The 14,865-nt window shown below is 56.2% G+C and overlaps 1 protein-coding gene across 8 annotated transcripts in view; it reads left to right on the top strand.

The window, feature by feature from the left end:
* LOC125632952 (uncharacterized) overlaps positions 1 to 14,865 on the top strand; it is a 51,676-nt gene that overhangs the window by 23,590 nt on the left and 13,221 nt on the right. For 4 of the 8 annotated variants that reach the window (XM_048841915.2, XM_048841914.2, XM_048841922.2 and 1 more), the window contains exons 8-19: positions 3,357 to 3,527; positions 4,870 to 5,040; positions 5,573 to 5,734; positions 7,330 to 7,500; positions 8,051 to 8,224; positions 8,418 to 8,582; positions 10,288 to 10,461; positions 11,413 to 11,580; positions 12,540 to 12,716; positions 12,965 to 13,138; positions 13,487 to 13,660; positions 14,639 to 14,794. In XM_048841915.2, the coding sequence (XP_048697872.2) occupies positions 3,357 to 3,527; positions 4,870 to 5,040; positions 5,573 to 5,734; positions 7,330 to 7,500; positions 8,051 to 8,224; positions 8,418 to 8,582; positions 10,288 to 10,461; positions 11,413 to 11,580; positions 12,540 to 12,716; positions 12,965 to 13,138; positions 13,487 to 13,660; positions 14,639 to 14,794 (2,037 nt within the window). The remainder of the gene's footprint in view (positions 1 to 3,356; positions 3,528 to 4,869; positions 5,041 to 5,572; positions 5,735 to 7,329; positions 7,501 to 8,050; positions 8,225 to 8,417; positions 8,583 to 10,287; positions 10,462 to 11,412; positions 11,581 to 12,539; positions 12,717 to 12,964; positions 13,139 to 13,486; positions 13,661 to 14,638; positions 14,795 to 14,865) is intronic. The other 4 variants (XM_048841918.2, XM_048841917.2, XM_048841916.2 and 1 more) reach the window with 4 other exon arrangements.

Below are 14,865 nucleotides of genomic sequence, written 5' to 3'. Positions count from 1 at the left end.
ACCTGGTTGAAATAGAGTGCTTTTCTTCAGGGGACACTCAGAGGAGCCCATTCCTGCTGGGCTGTTTGCCTGTGGCTAAACAGAAATGTTCCCCGCTGTTAGCCACAGGGAGGGGAGAAGGTTGAGGGGGTAGTCACGCGGTGGGAGGAGGCAAAATGCGACCTTGTAACGAAAGCATATGTGCTATGTATGTAATGTTAACAGCAAGGTTTACCCTGAAAGAGTGTAGCGACTGTTTTATAAAATGTGTCTTTTTAAATACCGCTGTCCCTTTTTTTTTCTCCACCAGCTGCATGTGTTTCAATGATCACAGGATCTTCTCCTTCCCAGAGGCTAGTGAAGCTTAGAAAGAAAAAAAAACGCACTCGCGATGAAATGTTCTCCGAGCTCATGCTGTCCTCCCACACTGACAGAGCACAGACGAATGCGTGGAGGCAAATAATGTCAGAGTGCAGGAAAGCACAAAATGACCGGGAGGAGAGGTGGCGGGCTGAAGAGAGTAAGTGGCGGGCTGAAGACAGGGCTGAAGCTCAAATGTGGCGGCAGCGTGATGAGAGGAGGCAGGATTCAATGCTGAGGCTGCTGCAGGACCAAACCAGTATGCTCCAGTGTATGGTTGAGCTGCAGCAAAGGCAGCTGGAGCACAGACTGCCACTTCAGCCCCTCTGTAACCAACCGCCCTCCTCCCCAAGTTCCATAGTCTCCACACCCAGACGCCCAAGAACGCGGTGGGGGGGCCTCCGGCTAACCAGCCACTCCACCACAGAGGATTGCCCAAAAAAAAGAAGGCTGTCATTCAATAAATTTTAAAGTTGTAAACTTTTAAAGTGCTGTGCTTAAAGTGCTGTGTGGCATTTTCCTTCCCTCCTCCACCACCCCTCCTGGGATACCTTGGTAGTCATCTCCCTATTTGTGTGATGAATGAATAACGAATGCATGACTGTGAAGCAGCAATGACTTTATTGCCTCTGCAAGCAATGATTAAAGGGAGGAGGGGAGGGTGGTTAGCTTACAGGGAAGTAGAGTGAACCAAGGGGCGGGGGGTTTCATCAAGGAGAAACAAACAGAACTTTCACACCGTAGCCTGGCCAGTCATGAAACTGGTTTTCAAAGCTTCTCTGATGCGTACCGCGCCCTCCTGTGCTCTTCTAACCGCCCTGGTGTCTGGCTGCGCGTAACCAGCAGCTAGGCGATTTGCCTCAACCTCCCACCCCGCCATAAACGTCTCCCCCTTACTCTCACAGATATTGTGGAGCACACAGCAAGCAGTAATAACAGTAGGAATATTGGTTTCGCTGAGGTCTAAGCGAGTCAGTAAACTGCGCCAGCGCGCCTTTAAACGTCCAAATGCACATTCTACCACCATTCTGCACTTGCTCAGCCTGTAGTTAAACAGCTCCTGACTACTGTCCAGGCTGCCTGTGTACGGCTTCATGAGCCATGGCATTAAGGGGTAGGCTGGGTCCCCAAGGATACATATAGGCATTTCAACATCCCCAACAGTTATTTTCTGGTCTGGGAATAAAGTCCCTTCCTGCAGCTTTTGAAACAGACCAGAGTTCCTGAAGATGCGAGCATCATGCACCTTTCCCGGCCATCCCACGTTGATGTTGGTGAAACGTCCCTTGTGATCCACCAGAGCTTGCAGCACTATCGAAAAGTACCCCTTGCGGTTTATGTACTCGGCGGCTTGGTGCTCCGGTGCCAAGATAGGGATATGGGTTCCGTCTATAGCCCCACCACAGTTAGGGAATCCCATTGCAGCAAAGCCATCCACTATGACCTGCACATTTCCCAGGGTCACTACCCTTGATATCAGCAGATCTTTGATTGCGTGGGCTACTTGCATCACAGCAGCCCCCACAGTAGATTTGCCCACTCCAAATTGATTCCCAACTGACCGGTAGCTGTCTGGCGTTGCAAGCTTCCACAGGCCTATCGCCACTCGCTTCTCAACTGTGAGGGCTGCTCTCATCTTGGTATTCATGCGCTTCAGGGCAGGGGAAAGCAAGTCACAAAGTTCCATGAAAGTGCCCCTACGCATGCGAAAGTTTCGCAGCCACTGGGAATCGTCCCAGACCTGCAACACTGTGCGGTCCCACCAGTCTGTGCTTGTTTCCCGAGCCCAGAATCGGCGTTCCACAGCATGAACCTGCCCCATTAGCACCATGATGCATGCATTGTCAGGGCCCATGCTTTCAGAGAAATCTGTGTCCATGTCCTGATCACTCACGGGACCGCGCTGACGTCGCCTCCTCGCCCGGTATCGCGTTGCCATGTTCTGGTGCTGCATATACTGCTGGATAATGCGTGTGGTGGTTAATGTGCTCCTAATTGCCAAAGTGAGCTGAGCGGGCTCCATGCTTGCCGTGGTATGGCGTCTGCACAGGTAACTCAGGAAAAAAGGCGCGAAATGATTGTCTGCCCTTGCTTTCACGGGGGGGGGGGGGGGGGGAGGGAGGGAACGGGGGGCTGACGATATGTACCCAGAACCACCCGCGACAATGTTTTAGCCCCATCAGGCATTGGGATCTCAACCCAGAATTCCAATGGGCAGCGGAGACTGCGGGAACTGTGGGATAGCTACCCACAGTGCAACGCTCCAGAAGTCGACGCTTGCCTCGGTACTGTGGAAGCGCTCCGCCGAGTTAATGCACTTAATGCACTTAGAGCATTTTCTGTGGGGACACACACACTCGAATATATAAAACCGATTTCTAAAAAACCGACTTCTATAAATTCGACCTAATTTCGTAGTGTAGACATACCCTAGTTTTACATTGATGTAACTTCAGTGGAGTGACTCCTGATTTACACAGTGTAACTTAATAGCACAGGCCCCCAGGGTACAAAACTACACAGCCCGAATTTGGGGCCCAGTTAAGCCCAGAGTATTTGGGTGCCAGCTGAATAAGAGCCATTCGTTATTCGCGTGTCTGTGTGTCCATCCTACAGGGGTGTCACTGCGTTGGTCAGTATTCTTGCTACGCAGAGGAGAGGTACATGCATGAACCAAAATCCGTGTTGCCGTGTTAACCTTCATATGGCCATGCTCCATCCTTCCTACGCTGCATCCCCTTCTTCGCACTGGTAATTGGAGAGATGTGTCTCAGAAGGGGAAGAAGCGCTGAGGCCATGTTATTTCTGTGATTGTGGATCTTCTCTCCCTTGGTTTCAGGCATTCTAAAATCAAAATGAACCTAGTTTCTGGGTGGACGCTTGGCATTTGAAAGAAGCGTGTGGCCTGTCTACGGTCAAGCCACTGATCCAGTTGGCTGTGTTGACTGTGTTCAGGAGAGAAGGAGCCGAGCCATTCGGCTGCAGGACTTGGACTGAAATTGAGTTTGTTTCTGTAGTTAAAACAGAAGTCACGACAGAGAGTTCCCCCATCCAGGGGCTGACGGGCTGCCCTGTAAAGAGGCCCAGTTATCCAAGCACCCCAACCAGCAGGTCGTCTACCAGCAGCGCACAAGGGGGTGTGGAAGACAGGAGGCTGGAGCTGGGGCTTTGGAGATGTTCTTATGAAGGTATGGTTCAGTCAGGCATAGGATAGGGCCTGACATGTCTCCTGGTAGAGTCCATGGAAAGACACCTGTTGACCTCAGTGTCAGTGGATTGGCCCCTTCTCCTCAGAAGGAGGATGTGGTTTGCAAATGTATACGGTTATAGGATTCGTGTAGGGTGGAGTTTTGGCAGCAGGGTGATGTGCCGTTAGCCGAACACTCTAGGGCTCTGGGATGGATTTGACCTAAAACCTCAGTATGTTCTCAGGACCTGGTCACTCCATTGCTGGGGCTTGCGAGCTGACAGAGGGGTCTGAAATTCTGAGAGATTTGGAGAGAAACCGGAGGGACGTCTGGGGATCAGAGGACAGGACTGCATAACCCCATATGAACACCATTGATTGTTAAACCAAATGAAATAGGTCCAGAGAAGCCCTTATTTCCTCCCCGATCAGGACCAACTCATCCAGGGCACACTGACACAAAAGAGAGGAAACACAGTGACCAGTCAGGCTGTCTGGGGAGAATCTCCGTAAAGGCCCCTAGAAATATAAACTCTTGGGTTCTCAGGGTTAAATTCCATAAACCACTGATCAGCCCAGAGTCCCGTTTCCTACAACCCTGGGGGTACCGTACTAACCCCTCCCACCCGTATGTTATCTACAAATGTGCACCAGCTCCTGATTGCTGGCTCTGAGCCCCCACCTCTGCCTTCTGCTCTGGCTGATCAGGGCTTTGCCGGCGATCCGCTGGTTGTTCCCAGTATTGACCCTCTGCATCCTAGATCAGCGGTTCTCAATCGGGGGCCGCAGCCCCCTGTGGGTCCGCGAGCCCTTTCAGGGGGGCCACACGGCCCCGTGGCTGAAACCCAAGCTCGGTGCTGAAGCTGGGAGCAGCGCGGGGCTGAAGCCACACCCGCCCCCCCCCTCCCGACGCCGTGGCCTCTGAGTGAGTCAGTGGGTGAAGGTGGCACTCCCTCTCTGGCCCCCAAAGTGTGGAGCTGGCTCGAACCCTACCAGACTTTGACCCCCACCCCAAATAGAAGCAAAACTGTGCCAATGCCTAAGGGTCCCCCCCGGCCCGGAGCCCTGAGTTCCCCCTCACACCCCCTGCTGGGCCCTGGAGTTTTTATAGCATGTTGAGGGGGCCTCAGCAAGAGAAAGGTTGAGACCCCCCCCTGCCCTAGATCTGGGCAGGAGGCTCTCCCAGCGATGGGGGACCAGCCCCACCCACTCTCCTGGGGGTGGCACTCAGAGGCTGGTGTTTAAAGGGCTCAGGTCATGTGATTCAGAGTCAGGTGGAACCTTCTTCCCGCAGGGCGAGGGGTTGAGTTAATCATGTGTTTATTTTATTATTCACGCCGCAGCGACGGCAGAGAATAGCCCCCTCCAAGGCCTGCTGAACTGTCTGAAGGAAATAATTGTTCACAAGCCCCATCATCCCCACCCATCGCCCTGCCAATCGCCCAAGGGCCGCACGCGAGGAGACCCAAGGCAGAGGAGGCTGGAGAGCGAGGATGGGAGCTCGTCTGTAGAAGGTGAGTGTGTGTAAAATTATAGCTCCCCTTTTGGAATCGGGAACAGTTCTTTGCAGCCGGTGCTTGGCTGCCCCTCGCGTGATGCTCGCTGTACAGGCGGGGCAGTTGGCGAGAGACGCAGGAGCTGGGTGACTGGCCCTCAGAGTGTGTCTAGCCGTGGTGCCTGGTGCCTGGTTCCCATGTTGTCTTGCACATATTTGTAGGGGAGCTGGCTCGAAAAATCCAGTGCCCACATCCGGGGAGCAATAATGCTGAGCGCTTGCACAGAGAAGCAATCGCATGGGCAGGTCTTGGCGGGCTTTGTGGGGGTGGGAAGGGTCATTATCTCTCTCCCAGGTGAGGTAAGTGCGGGGACGTGTCTTGCTCAAGTGAATTAGTGACAGAGGTGGGGGTAAAAGCCCGGGGCCTCCTGCCCAGTTTGTTCTCAGTCTGCCAGAGTACAGCTGCCCCTCTCAGCTGGCTTTAGGAGGTTTGTGGATGGACTGAACCAGCCCCACAAGTGCTGACCCGGACTTTGCTGTTCTGCGTACAGTGGAAACAGAAGTAACCGCGGAGGATCCACAGGACCCCGGCTTGGAGAGCTGCCCATCAGCCAGGCCTGTGAGCAAAGCCAGCCCTCCTCCCGGGCGGTCCAGCCGCTCCCCCACTAGCAGGGCAGAAGGAGAGGCCAGCGGTAGGATCCTGTTTGGCAAAGGTGAGCCATCGAAGTCACACCCCATCCCGTGTACGTGCCTTGTGTGAGATGGCACCGAAGGGGGCGCGGGCCATATGCCGCTCTGCCCCTGCCTGCCTTCCCTCCCACTGTCGAGACTCTGCCATGATGACCGGGTGGTGGATGGCTCAGTGATCCTGGGGTCTGTCTCACCTGTCCGCCATCCATCACTTCCTGCGGCCCGCCCCCGTCCAGGCCTCCTGGTCGTCGTATTTATACCCAGAAAGTAGAGCCAGTCCGTCCCTCAGGCCACACTGCTGATGACTGATGTAAGGAATCCCCGGCCACATAGACAAGTACGGGGTCAGCCCCTGCTCCAGGGGCCTGTCTGAGGGGAAATGCTTTAACAAGGTGCGGTACCAAGGTATCGGCCCCGAAGGGGGACGAGGCAGAGAGTCACATGGCTGCTGTCTGCGGAGGTCGGAGGCGTGGGGCAGCGAGTCTCTATCGTGCCCCATAGCGAAGGGAGCCGCTGGGAAGCAGCTGCCCAGAGGCTGAAGTTCTGACTTGCTCACAGGAGCTGTTAAAACGGACGGAGCTGCGGGGAGCTCCCGTGCCCAGGGCCTGCTGAGCTGCTGGAGAGATGTGGCCGGCCCCTGTCGTCCCGCCCGGCCAGCCTGCAGCTCCCCCACCAGCAGCGCCCACCGGGGGGCAGAGCAGAGGGGGCTGGCCCCGGGGCCCTGGCACGGTCCTTGGGAAGGTGGGGGGGGGGTTCGCTCCCACACTGGGGAGGGAGACGTTCGCAGCAAACCTGAGGCCCCGCGGGTTTAAGAGGCAACAACCCGCCGCTCACCCCCGGGCTAGTCGTTGCTGAAAAGGCTTGTGGAGCGTCAGGAGCTGAACGCTCCTCGAGCGGGTCTCCAGGGCCGGGGAACGGGCTCAGGCTGCGGTGGGGACGAGGTGCGCAGCGAGGGAGCGGAGGAACAGCCAGCGAGCGGGAAGGCCTGGTTCCCTGCTGAGAACCCAGCCAGACCTTGGCAGACTAGGCGGCCGCCAGGGCACGTCATGGGGAGCAGTCGCCACGCCCCAGTCACACTCTGGCACAGACCTCGGCGTTCCCCGTGCAAGGGGGTTTGCACTGATATAATTGCACCAGTGTCACTGGGCAGCGCCGGTGTAAAACAGGGCTTGCACCAGTGCATCTGAAATGAGGGTAAGCCCCAGAGGCGCACACCCCAGTACACACTGGTTGAAAGCATCTATCGCAGTTTAGCTCTGCCAGTGGGAATGAACCCTGTCTGTAACAGCTCTGCGTGTATTCCCAGCAAGCGCCCACAGCACTGGCCTGTGTACCAGAGCCTTGGCTAGTCACTCCGGCTGGCTGCTAGCCTCAGAAGCCAAATTCTCTCCCCAGAACAGGCTCATAAAGCAAAGGACTCTCAAAGTGCATCTCAGGTCGAGACCAGGAGGCTGGTGGGGCCTGCACAGCCCCCTGTGACTCTGCCCGTTTGGGGGATCTCCCTGCGGGAGCCTGGGGGGCTGGCCAGTGAGTGGTACGGCGGGGTGACTGTGCTGGGGGCAGACACCACCTGTCCTGCACCTGCAGGCCGTGCCCTCTCCATTGTCCGTTAAAGCAGAGGTGGCCCTGGAGGACTCCCCGCTGCGCGGCCTGGAGAACTGCCTGAAGGACATCGCCGTGACCAGCCCCCGTTGCTCCCAGCCACCCGCTAGCCGTTCCTCCAGCCGCGGCGCACAGAGAGCCCCGGGGGAGAGGCCTGGGCGAGAAGCTGGGAGCCTGTCCGCCGAAGGTGAGAGTCGTAGTGCGTAGCGGGGGCGCCCCTGCTGGATACACCTCGGAGACAAACGTGCTGTGGCTGGGCAGGAAGGGTCAGCTCCTCCCGGAAATCGGACAGTGGGCAGGGGAGGGGGTTCAGGTCCCTAAAATCTCTATGATTTGGGGACCAGTGGTGCCAGACGCATTGCGTACACAAGGGGCCTTGCTCCATGCATTGGTCCGCCTGCTCTGCAGAGGAGGGACTATACTAGGGAACATGCAGAAATCAGCGGGTCTTTACCAGGACCAACCTGGTTCCATCCCCAGCCCTTTCTGTGCCGCCCATCCCACGGGGGTGCAAGGGGCAGAGAGGAGGGGTCTCGGAGTGCAGTTGATTGCTGTTCACGTCCATTTCGAGTTGAATTAGCCGTTGGCCCAATCCCCAGGGTCTGATTGGAGGGCGTCTAGTTCTGGGAGCTGGGGAACGGGCTGGTGGGTTTATCATGCGCGGAAGGGCCGGGACGCCTCTTCCAGCCACAGCCACTGGGCTGTTATTCTGGGCATCGTTCCTATCGTTAAAACAGAAGCAGCGACAGAGGATTCCCCCCTGCGTGGCCTGCTGAGTTGTGTGACAGACACAGCCGCACCCTCCCCCCAGCATCCCAGCCCACCGACCTGCAGGGCCTCGGCCAGCGGCACCGAGTGGGAGACGGAGCCGAGGGGAACGGAGGCCGGGCTCTGGAACTCGTCCCCAGGAGGTAGGACAGTGCTTCAACCAGCGGTCCCAATTGAAGTTCCTGGGAATCTGCCACAGACTATATGGGACCAGGACTGGACCCTAGAAAGGGGTGGGATGGGTCAGAGTCCACTGTTGCTATCTGCGGCTCAGGAGCGAGTCGGTCCTTTGGCCGCTGACCCTGAGCTGGAGCGTGTGTCTCCATGTTTCTCAAGCAGAGATGACGCCAGGGACCAGCCCCCTCCACGACCTGGCGAACTGCCTGCAGGAAACACCTGTCCGTACATCCTGGGCTTCCCGAGTGCTGGCCCGCAACGCCGGAGCAGATGTGTCACCAAAGAGACCTGCCACGGGGATGGTGCGGAGCTGGTGCGGAGAGGGTGAGCCCAAGAATACACGAGCTATCACACCGTGGGTCCTGTCGACAGCTGCCCGGCTCACTGGAGGGTCCCAGCTGCCCACCTGCAAACCCCTGTCACTGAGCGGTCTCTGCCTTACCCATCTCCGACCTTAGCAAGGCACTTAAACAGCCTCTTCGGTCACTCTTACGTTACGATTCCATTTCTAAATGGTTCCAAAGGGTTCATAAATGATGAATGGACGTGACAAGCAGGAGACAGGTGCCGATGGGCACATCACCAGCAGAGGCTACAGATGGTTATAAGCAGGCGTGGTAGAATTCAGGGGTTTTATATTTTTGACAGATAATATTGATATTGATTTTAAGCATTTTTTTCCTATTTTTAGCCATTTAAATGTTTCACAGTTGCGCAAAACTATGAGCTGGGTGGGGGTGTCTGTCACTAGGGAGGTCAGACAATAACTACTTACTGACAATAGACCGTGAGCTTCAAAAATGTAAAGCTTTATAGCCATTAAAAGACAATCTGTCAACACTGTGTGTCAAAATATACCCATTAACTATCCTTACATTAAATTTTACGTCCGCAAGCTGTATTTTCCCTACTTTGGCCATAGAATTGTGGGACTGGAAGGGACCTCGAGAGGTCGTCTAGTCCAGTCCCCGGCCCTCATGGCAGGACGAAGTATAGATACATTTTGATGACTATTGATGGAAATATTTTTTGTCGGTCTGTGTGTGTACGGTGAAATGCACGTTTTTGACAAAAATCTAACCCTTCCAAGCTCAGTTATAAGCCATAGTCAGAAGCAATTTGTTGGGCTCTGTAACAATTGATTAACATGTGTGTCAATCGTTTATTAGCCCTTTTATAAGCTATTTATACAGGGAACCGTACTGTAGAGTTTGACCTCCTTTTCTCTCCTTGGTCTTGCTGCGATCAGCACTCTGTTCCTTCCGTGTGGCTGTGAGGTTTGTTTTACCTCCTCGTCTCTCCTGTCTTTGCCTGAGTGTCTTGCACAGCTTTCAGGTCTCTCTGGTGTCTGTGCGATCAGGTCGCTCCTCCTTTCCCTTCTCCATTCCTTTGCTACAGCTCCAGAGGGGTCTGGTTCCTCTTCTTTCAGCCACCTGGTTCCCCCCGGCTCTGTGCATGCCCTCTCTGATTCGCTTGGCTATGCCAGCATTGTTGCATTCCTTGGCTCTGGTTTCTCTAAGGCTTTGAGTTGGTTTGGGGTCCTGGAGAGGAAGGATGGCATGGTGGGTAAGGCACTGGGGTGGAACACAGGAGAGCTGGGTTCTGTTCCTGGCACAGGCTGTCTGTGTCCTGGGTCAAGTCACTTTGGGTCTCGTTTACACTGGTGTACATCAAGAGTATGTGGGCCAGACCCTTGGCACTGTTGAGGTCCCTTTCCATCCCAGAGAATTGGTAACAAGCTTCATGTGTTCAGGAAAGGAGTGAATGAGACACTGTGGGGACCATTAGATCATCTAGCCCGACCTCCTGTATAACATGGGCTGTTACTGTTATCCCTGCACTCAGCCCACTCTGCACCGCCCCGACAGCTAGTCCCTACCTTCGGAAGGGCGTACGTTTCTCTTCGAAAGCAGGAAGTGGGACAAGTGTCTGCCCAGGCCGAGAGCCGGTCTAAGGCCCAGTGGGTTTTACAGAGCTCAGCGATATGTAGCTCCAGGTGATATTGGCTTTGGATCTTTTCTTTAAACAGACATCAGCACGGAGACCTCGCCACTCCAAGGTCTGGAGAACTGCCTGAGGGACATCCCGGTAAATAAACACCACTACCCCCACATGCCAGCCAACATCGCCTTGACCAGCCCCACGCAGAGGGACATGGGACAGAGGAGGCCAGGGGCCAGGAACAGGAGATCACTTGGAGAAGGTCAGATGAAGTGTTTACACCATAACCCAGTGTCACCACCATAAGGATCAGGTGGCAGGGAGGGTCAGCCGGGGCCACAATAACACCCCATGGCAATCCTATTCCAGTGCTAACCATACTCCTGTGCAGTGATAGCCTGGCTCACTTCCATCTCCATTCCACGCACTGAGCAGAAGTCACCCCTCGGCAGGGTCCCAGCACACGGCCTGGGCGCCACTTCAACCCTGTGGGCTCCGGGGTGAATTCCACCAGACCTGCGGCCCCTGAGCTGCTGCTAACTTTCACTGTGCATCACACAGGTAGAAATAACAGGGGGAAGAGTTTGCGTTCCTGGCGTGCAGATTCTGATCTCGCGTACATCTGTTTTGGCTTCTGGCTTCTCCCTGTGCCAAAGAGAGCAGAATCAGACCTGGGCTCTGAGTGGCGTGTGGTTCTGGGGTGCACGCTTTGCCTTATGCAGGGGTGGGGATGATGTGTAACCTGTTATAAACACAACGGGGGTGCGTGTGTGGTTTTTTAACCCATAAAAACAAACACAATGTGGGCTGGAAGCCAGGGGTGTCTAGAGAGGATTCTCCCCTCTATGGATTGGGGAAGCTTTTCCAAGAACTAGCTGCAGGTAAACCCGCTTCTGCCAGCTTGCTGCTCTTCCTGCAGCAATAGAAGTGAATCCAGACAGATTTGATCTCCTCACAACAAAGGCTCCTATTTATCCCTGGTGTAACTCTGACTTGAGTGGAGTTCCTCCAGGGATGAACCCAGCTGACTATCTCAAAGTCCCTGTGAAACACCTAGAATTCAGAGCCAGAGACATTCAGAGCCTCTGCCTCGACAATCGCAGTATGAGAGCGGAGGTGAATCGCACTGGACGCAGGCTCATTCAGAGATGGAGGGAACCCATCCCAGAGCTGCAGGCCATGCACTGACGCAGGCTTGGTGTTGTTTAAACAGACGTCAGTACAGAGAATTCACCGCTGCGAGGCCTGGAGAACTGCCTGAAGGACATTCCTGTACCTAGCCGTAGTCAATCCAGTACCCCAGTCAGCCACTCCTCTATGAGCAGCTCACTGGATCCACGTGGCAGACTGGAGACAGCAGGGTGGCCAGTGAAAACAGAAGGTAAATGGAAAGTTCACAGTGTCCCTGGTTCAGCTTTGCAGAACTCACCATGGCATGGATCTGAAGGTAACATCTGTCTGTGTCGCTTTTCAGTCTGTTTTACTAGCCCTGGAATTCCATGGAAGCATTTCCCTTTTTAGGGCAGGATTTTCAGACGGGGAAGCAGCTCCTTGTGGGATAGTCCCAGACCCACTGGAAGTGGAGCTTAGCCCGACTTTGGGGGGAATTGATACATTATGGGCATATCGACAGCGCTGTATGTCAGCCACCAGTGAATACCTAATACCCTTGAATGAGTCTGTTCCTAAATTCCCTGTCAGCCGTGCGGCTGCCTATTTAGTGCCACCCAGGTGCTCAAGGAGGGTTTGGACCCCTCTGATCTCTCCTCTGGAGCAAGGTTTGGACCCCTCTGATCTCTCCTTCTCTGGAATACTTTTTGCTTTTCTCCCAGATTTTACGATCTGCTCTTCTTGCCTCTTGCTGCCTTCGGTTTAGTTCTTAGGACCCCTCAAGCCAGATACTCAGCTGGCTCACATCGGCAAACTCCTGTGGCTTTGTGCTGATTTACAGGAGCTGGGGATCTGGCCCTCGGCACGCGTGCAACACGTGGTTCCTTTCACACTTTTCTGGCAGCTTTTCCACAGATTTGCACAGTGCTGATTCCCACTCCCTGATGTCCCCCAGACCCTGAGGTACAGTGAGAGGTGGCTCGCTGGGAAGCCCATCACCGCGGCTCCTTGCCGTGGCCCCGGCTGTGCTGGGGTCTCCTTTTGGGGCTCCCTACGGTCACACACTGCACTCCCGCTGGAGGGCCCGAAAGGCTTGGCTTTTCAGCGTGCCTGGCAGGGGCTGGGAGCTGGGAGCAGAGCCAGTTGGCTTCACAAGTGTCCGAGGTGGATGGGAGCAGGGCTGTAACTCCCAGCCTCCTGCTGACAGAGATGTCGTACCTCTCGTTAAAGCAGGGGCCGTCTCAGAGGTCACGCCACCGCTCCAGGGCCTGGAGAACTGTCTGAAGGACATACCCGTGACCAGGCCCAGATGCTCCAGTGAAACTAGTTACTTCGGCCCCAGCAAAGCCCCGGGAGAGGTGGAGCAGAGGAGACCGGTGCTGAGGCCCTGGAGAGCATGCCCGGCAGGTGAGACAGGGAGCTGAGAAAGGACTGAAATGGGTGGGACTGCGTGGGACTCCTCAGTGGGCTTCTGGGAAAGAACGGGACGGAGAAGAGCGAGAAGCAGGGATTAAGATTTGATCCTTTTAAATTCACCTTCATCCCACTCTTTTTAAATCTAAAAATGTTTTGGACCACTGGGAACTGAAATCCCCCGGGTGCCCATGACACGTCCCACCCGGCCCTGACGTTGGGCGTTTGTATTATTAAACCAGCAGCAAGTGCGGAGAGCTCCCCCCTCTACGGACTGACGAACGGCTTGAAGGAAATACCCGCAGGCCGGCCGCGCTATGCCAGCACCCTGTCTAGCTACTCTCCCAGCAGCAGTGCCGACGGGGAGAGGGGCCCGTGGGGCGCTGGGCCGGGGACGTGGAGGTGGGGCAATGAAGGTGAGCCAGGGGCTTCGTGGCATCTCGTGGACTGTCAGGCCATGCCGTTCTCTCCATGAGCTCTCCCCGGCCTCACACAAAGCAGCCAGCTCTTACAGCAGCTGTGCTGGTGACGGGGTGATCTGCACTAGCAGGTTATCTGGGGGCATTGGGGGGTGATGGTGGGCAGTAACCCTGGGCTGAGGAGCAACGGTGAGTGGGGGGAACTGTGGGGTGAGGGGACCAGTGGGCTGAGGAGCGATGGTGGTTGGGGGGACCGTGGGCTGAGGCCCTGGTGAGCGTGGGGGACCGCTGACAGCAGCTGCTCCGTGGCCCAAGCTCTGTGCTGATCCTGTGTTGTCTAAACAGAACGGAGCCCCGAGAATTCCCCTCTCCGAGGCCTGGAGAAGTGCCTGCAGGAGATCTTGGTGCCCAGGCCCCGGACCCCCAGCTCCCCCACCACAGCTGCTGTGGTGGGCAGCCGGCGAGGAGACACAGCGCAGAGGAGGCCAGAGACGGGGCACTGGGACTGGCACGGTGCAGGTAAGAGGAGGATCAGGTTCACAGTGTGAAAGGAGGGGCTGTGCCCTTTCCTGCTGCCCTGCTTTCTGCCAAGGCCCCTTGTTTGTCTGGTGTGAGAGGCCCCAGAGCCAGGCCTCACCCGCGGTCCTGTACGGAAGGGGACGCTCCGGAGTGCGGACGGGACAATCAGTGAATAGGACACATGGAGGGGGATGGTGGAGTTGCCCCCCAGAGTCAGGGTAAACCGAGGCGCTGGGCAGAAGCGTGAATTGGGGGAAGAACGAAGCGATAGAGCCTCCGTTGGAGGCGGAAGGAATCGGACACTTTGCCGAAGTCACCGCAGAGCGCTCCCCCCCCATGGCCTGCAGCGCTGTCTGACGGGCCTAGCGGTGAAAGGCTCCGTCGCTCCAGCAGACCTGCCAGTGACAGCCCCACGCGGGGGTAGAGCAGCGGAGCCCTGAGGCGGGGTTTGGAGATCACAGGCGGAAAGTCAGTCCAAGGTGCCCAGCCGTGGCGGTGGCCTGGGTTTGCAATCTGAACGTCGTCGGGTGCGGCTCGGAGGTGAACAGTGGGAGGTCGTTCGGGTACGAGTCCGGCTGGGCCAGAACAACGGTCCCTACGCGAACCACCTGGCTCGAACGGACGATCGTACTGCAGGCATCTGGCAGATCCAAGACAGCCCTGGGCTGTTACTTGATGTCCAGGTTTCCATGCAACGGTCACATGGCTGTGGTTGCTAGAGGGGTGGTGAGGAACCTCCAGGACAGACGGGAACTGAAACCAGCCGGCAGCAAATCACCTCTTAGGAATACGCGCTTCGCCATGCTTCCGAGACCAGGCGAATCCGCGGGGCCCTGCCCCGGAGAGGCCATTCCCTGAGGCCTGTCTCGGAACAGGCTCGTGCTCGCGACCCCATGGCACTCTCTGCAACGCCGCGGTGTCTGGAACAAACGGCACCTGGCAAGAGTCTGACTCTGCCTCTGTCTGTGTTTATTGTAGCTACCGTCAGCACCCATGTCCACGGCCCAGAGAGCTGTCTGAAGCCTCTGCCTGGAACCAGACCCAGTCACGCCAGCCGCTCGTCGCCCCGCAGCACAGCGGGAGACGCGGGATGCAGCAGCCCAGAGGCTGGGATTTCGAGATTTCAGGCTGAAGGTGAACAGTGGGACTTTAAATTGTATTCCCTTGAACCGGGCTTGTTCCTGGCTCACTCTCTGAGCAGGGGA

Source organism: Caretta caretta, chromosome 2 (genome assembly GCF_965140235.1).
Source record: "Caretta caretta isolate rCarCar2 chromosome 2, rCarCar1.hap1, whole genome shotgun sequence".
NCBI classification, from domain to species: Eukaryota; Metazoa; Chordata; order Testudines; family Cheloniidae; genus Caretta; species Caretta caretta.
The sequence above is the reverse complement of the archived record's forward strand: the minus strand, read 5'-3'. Positions and strand labels throughout refer to the sequence as shown.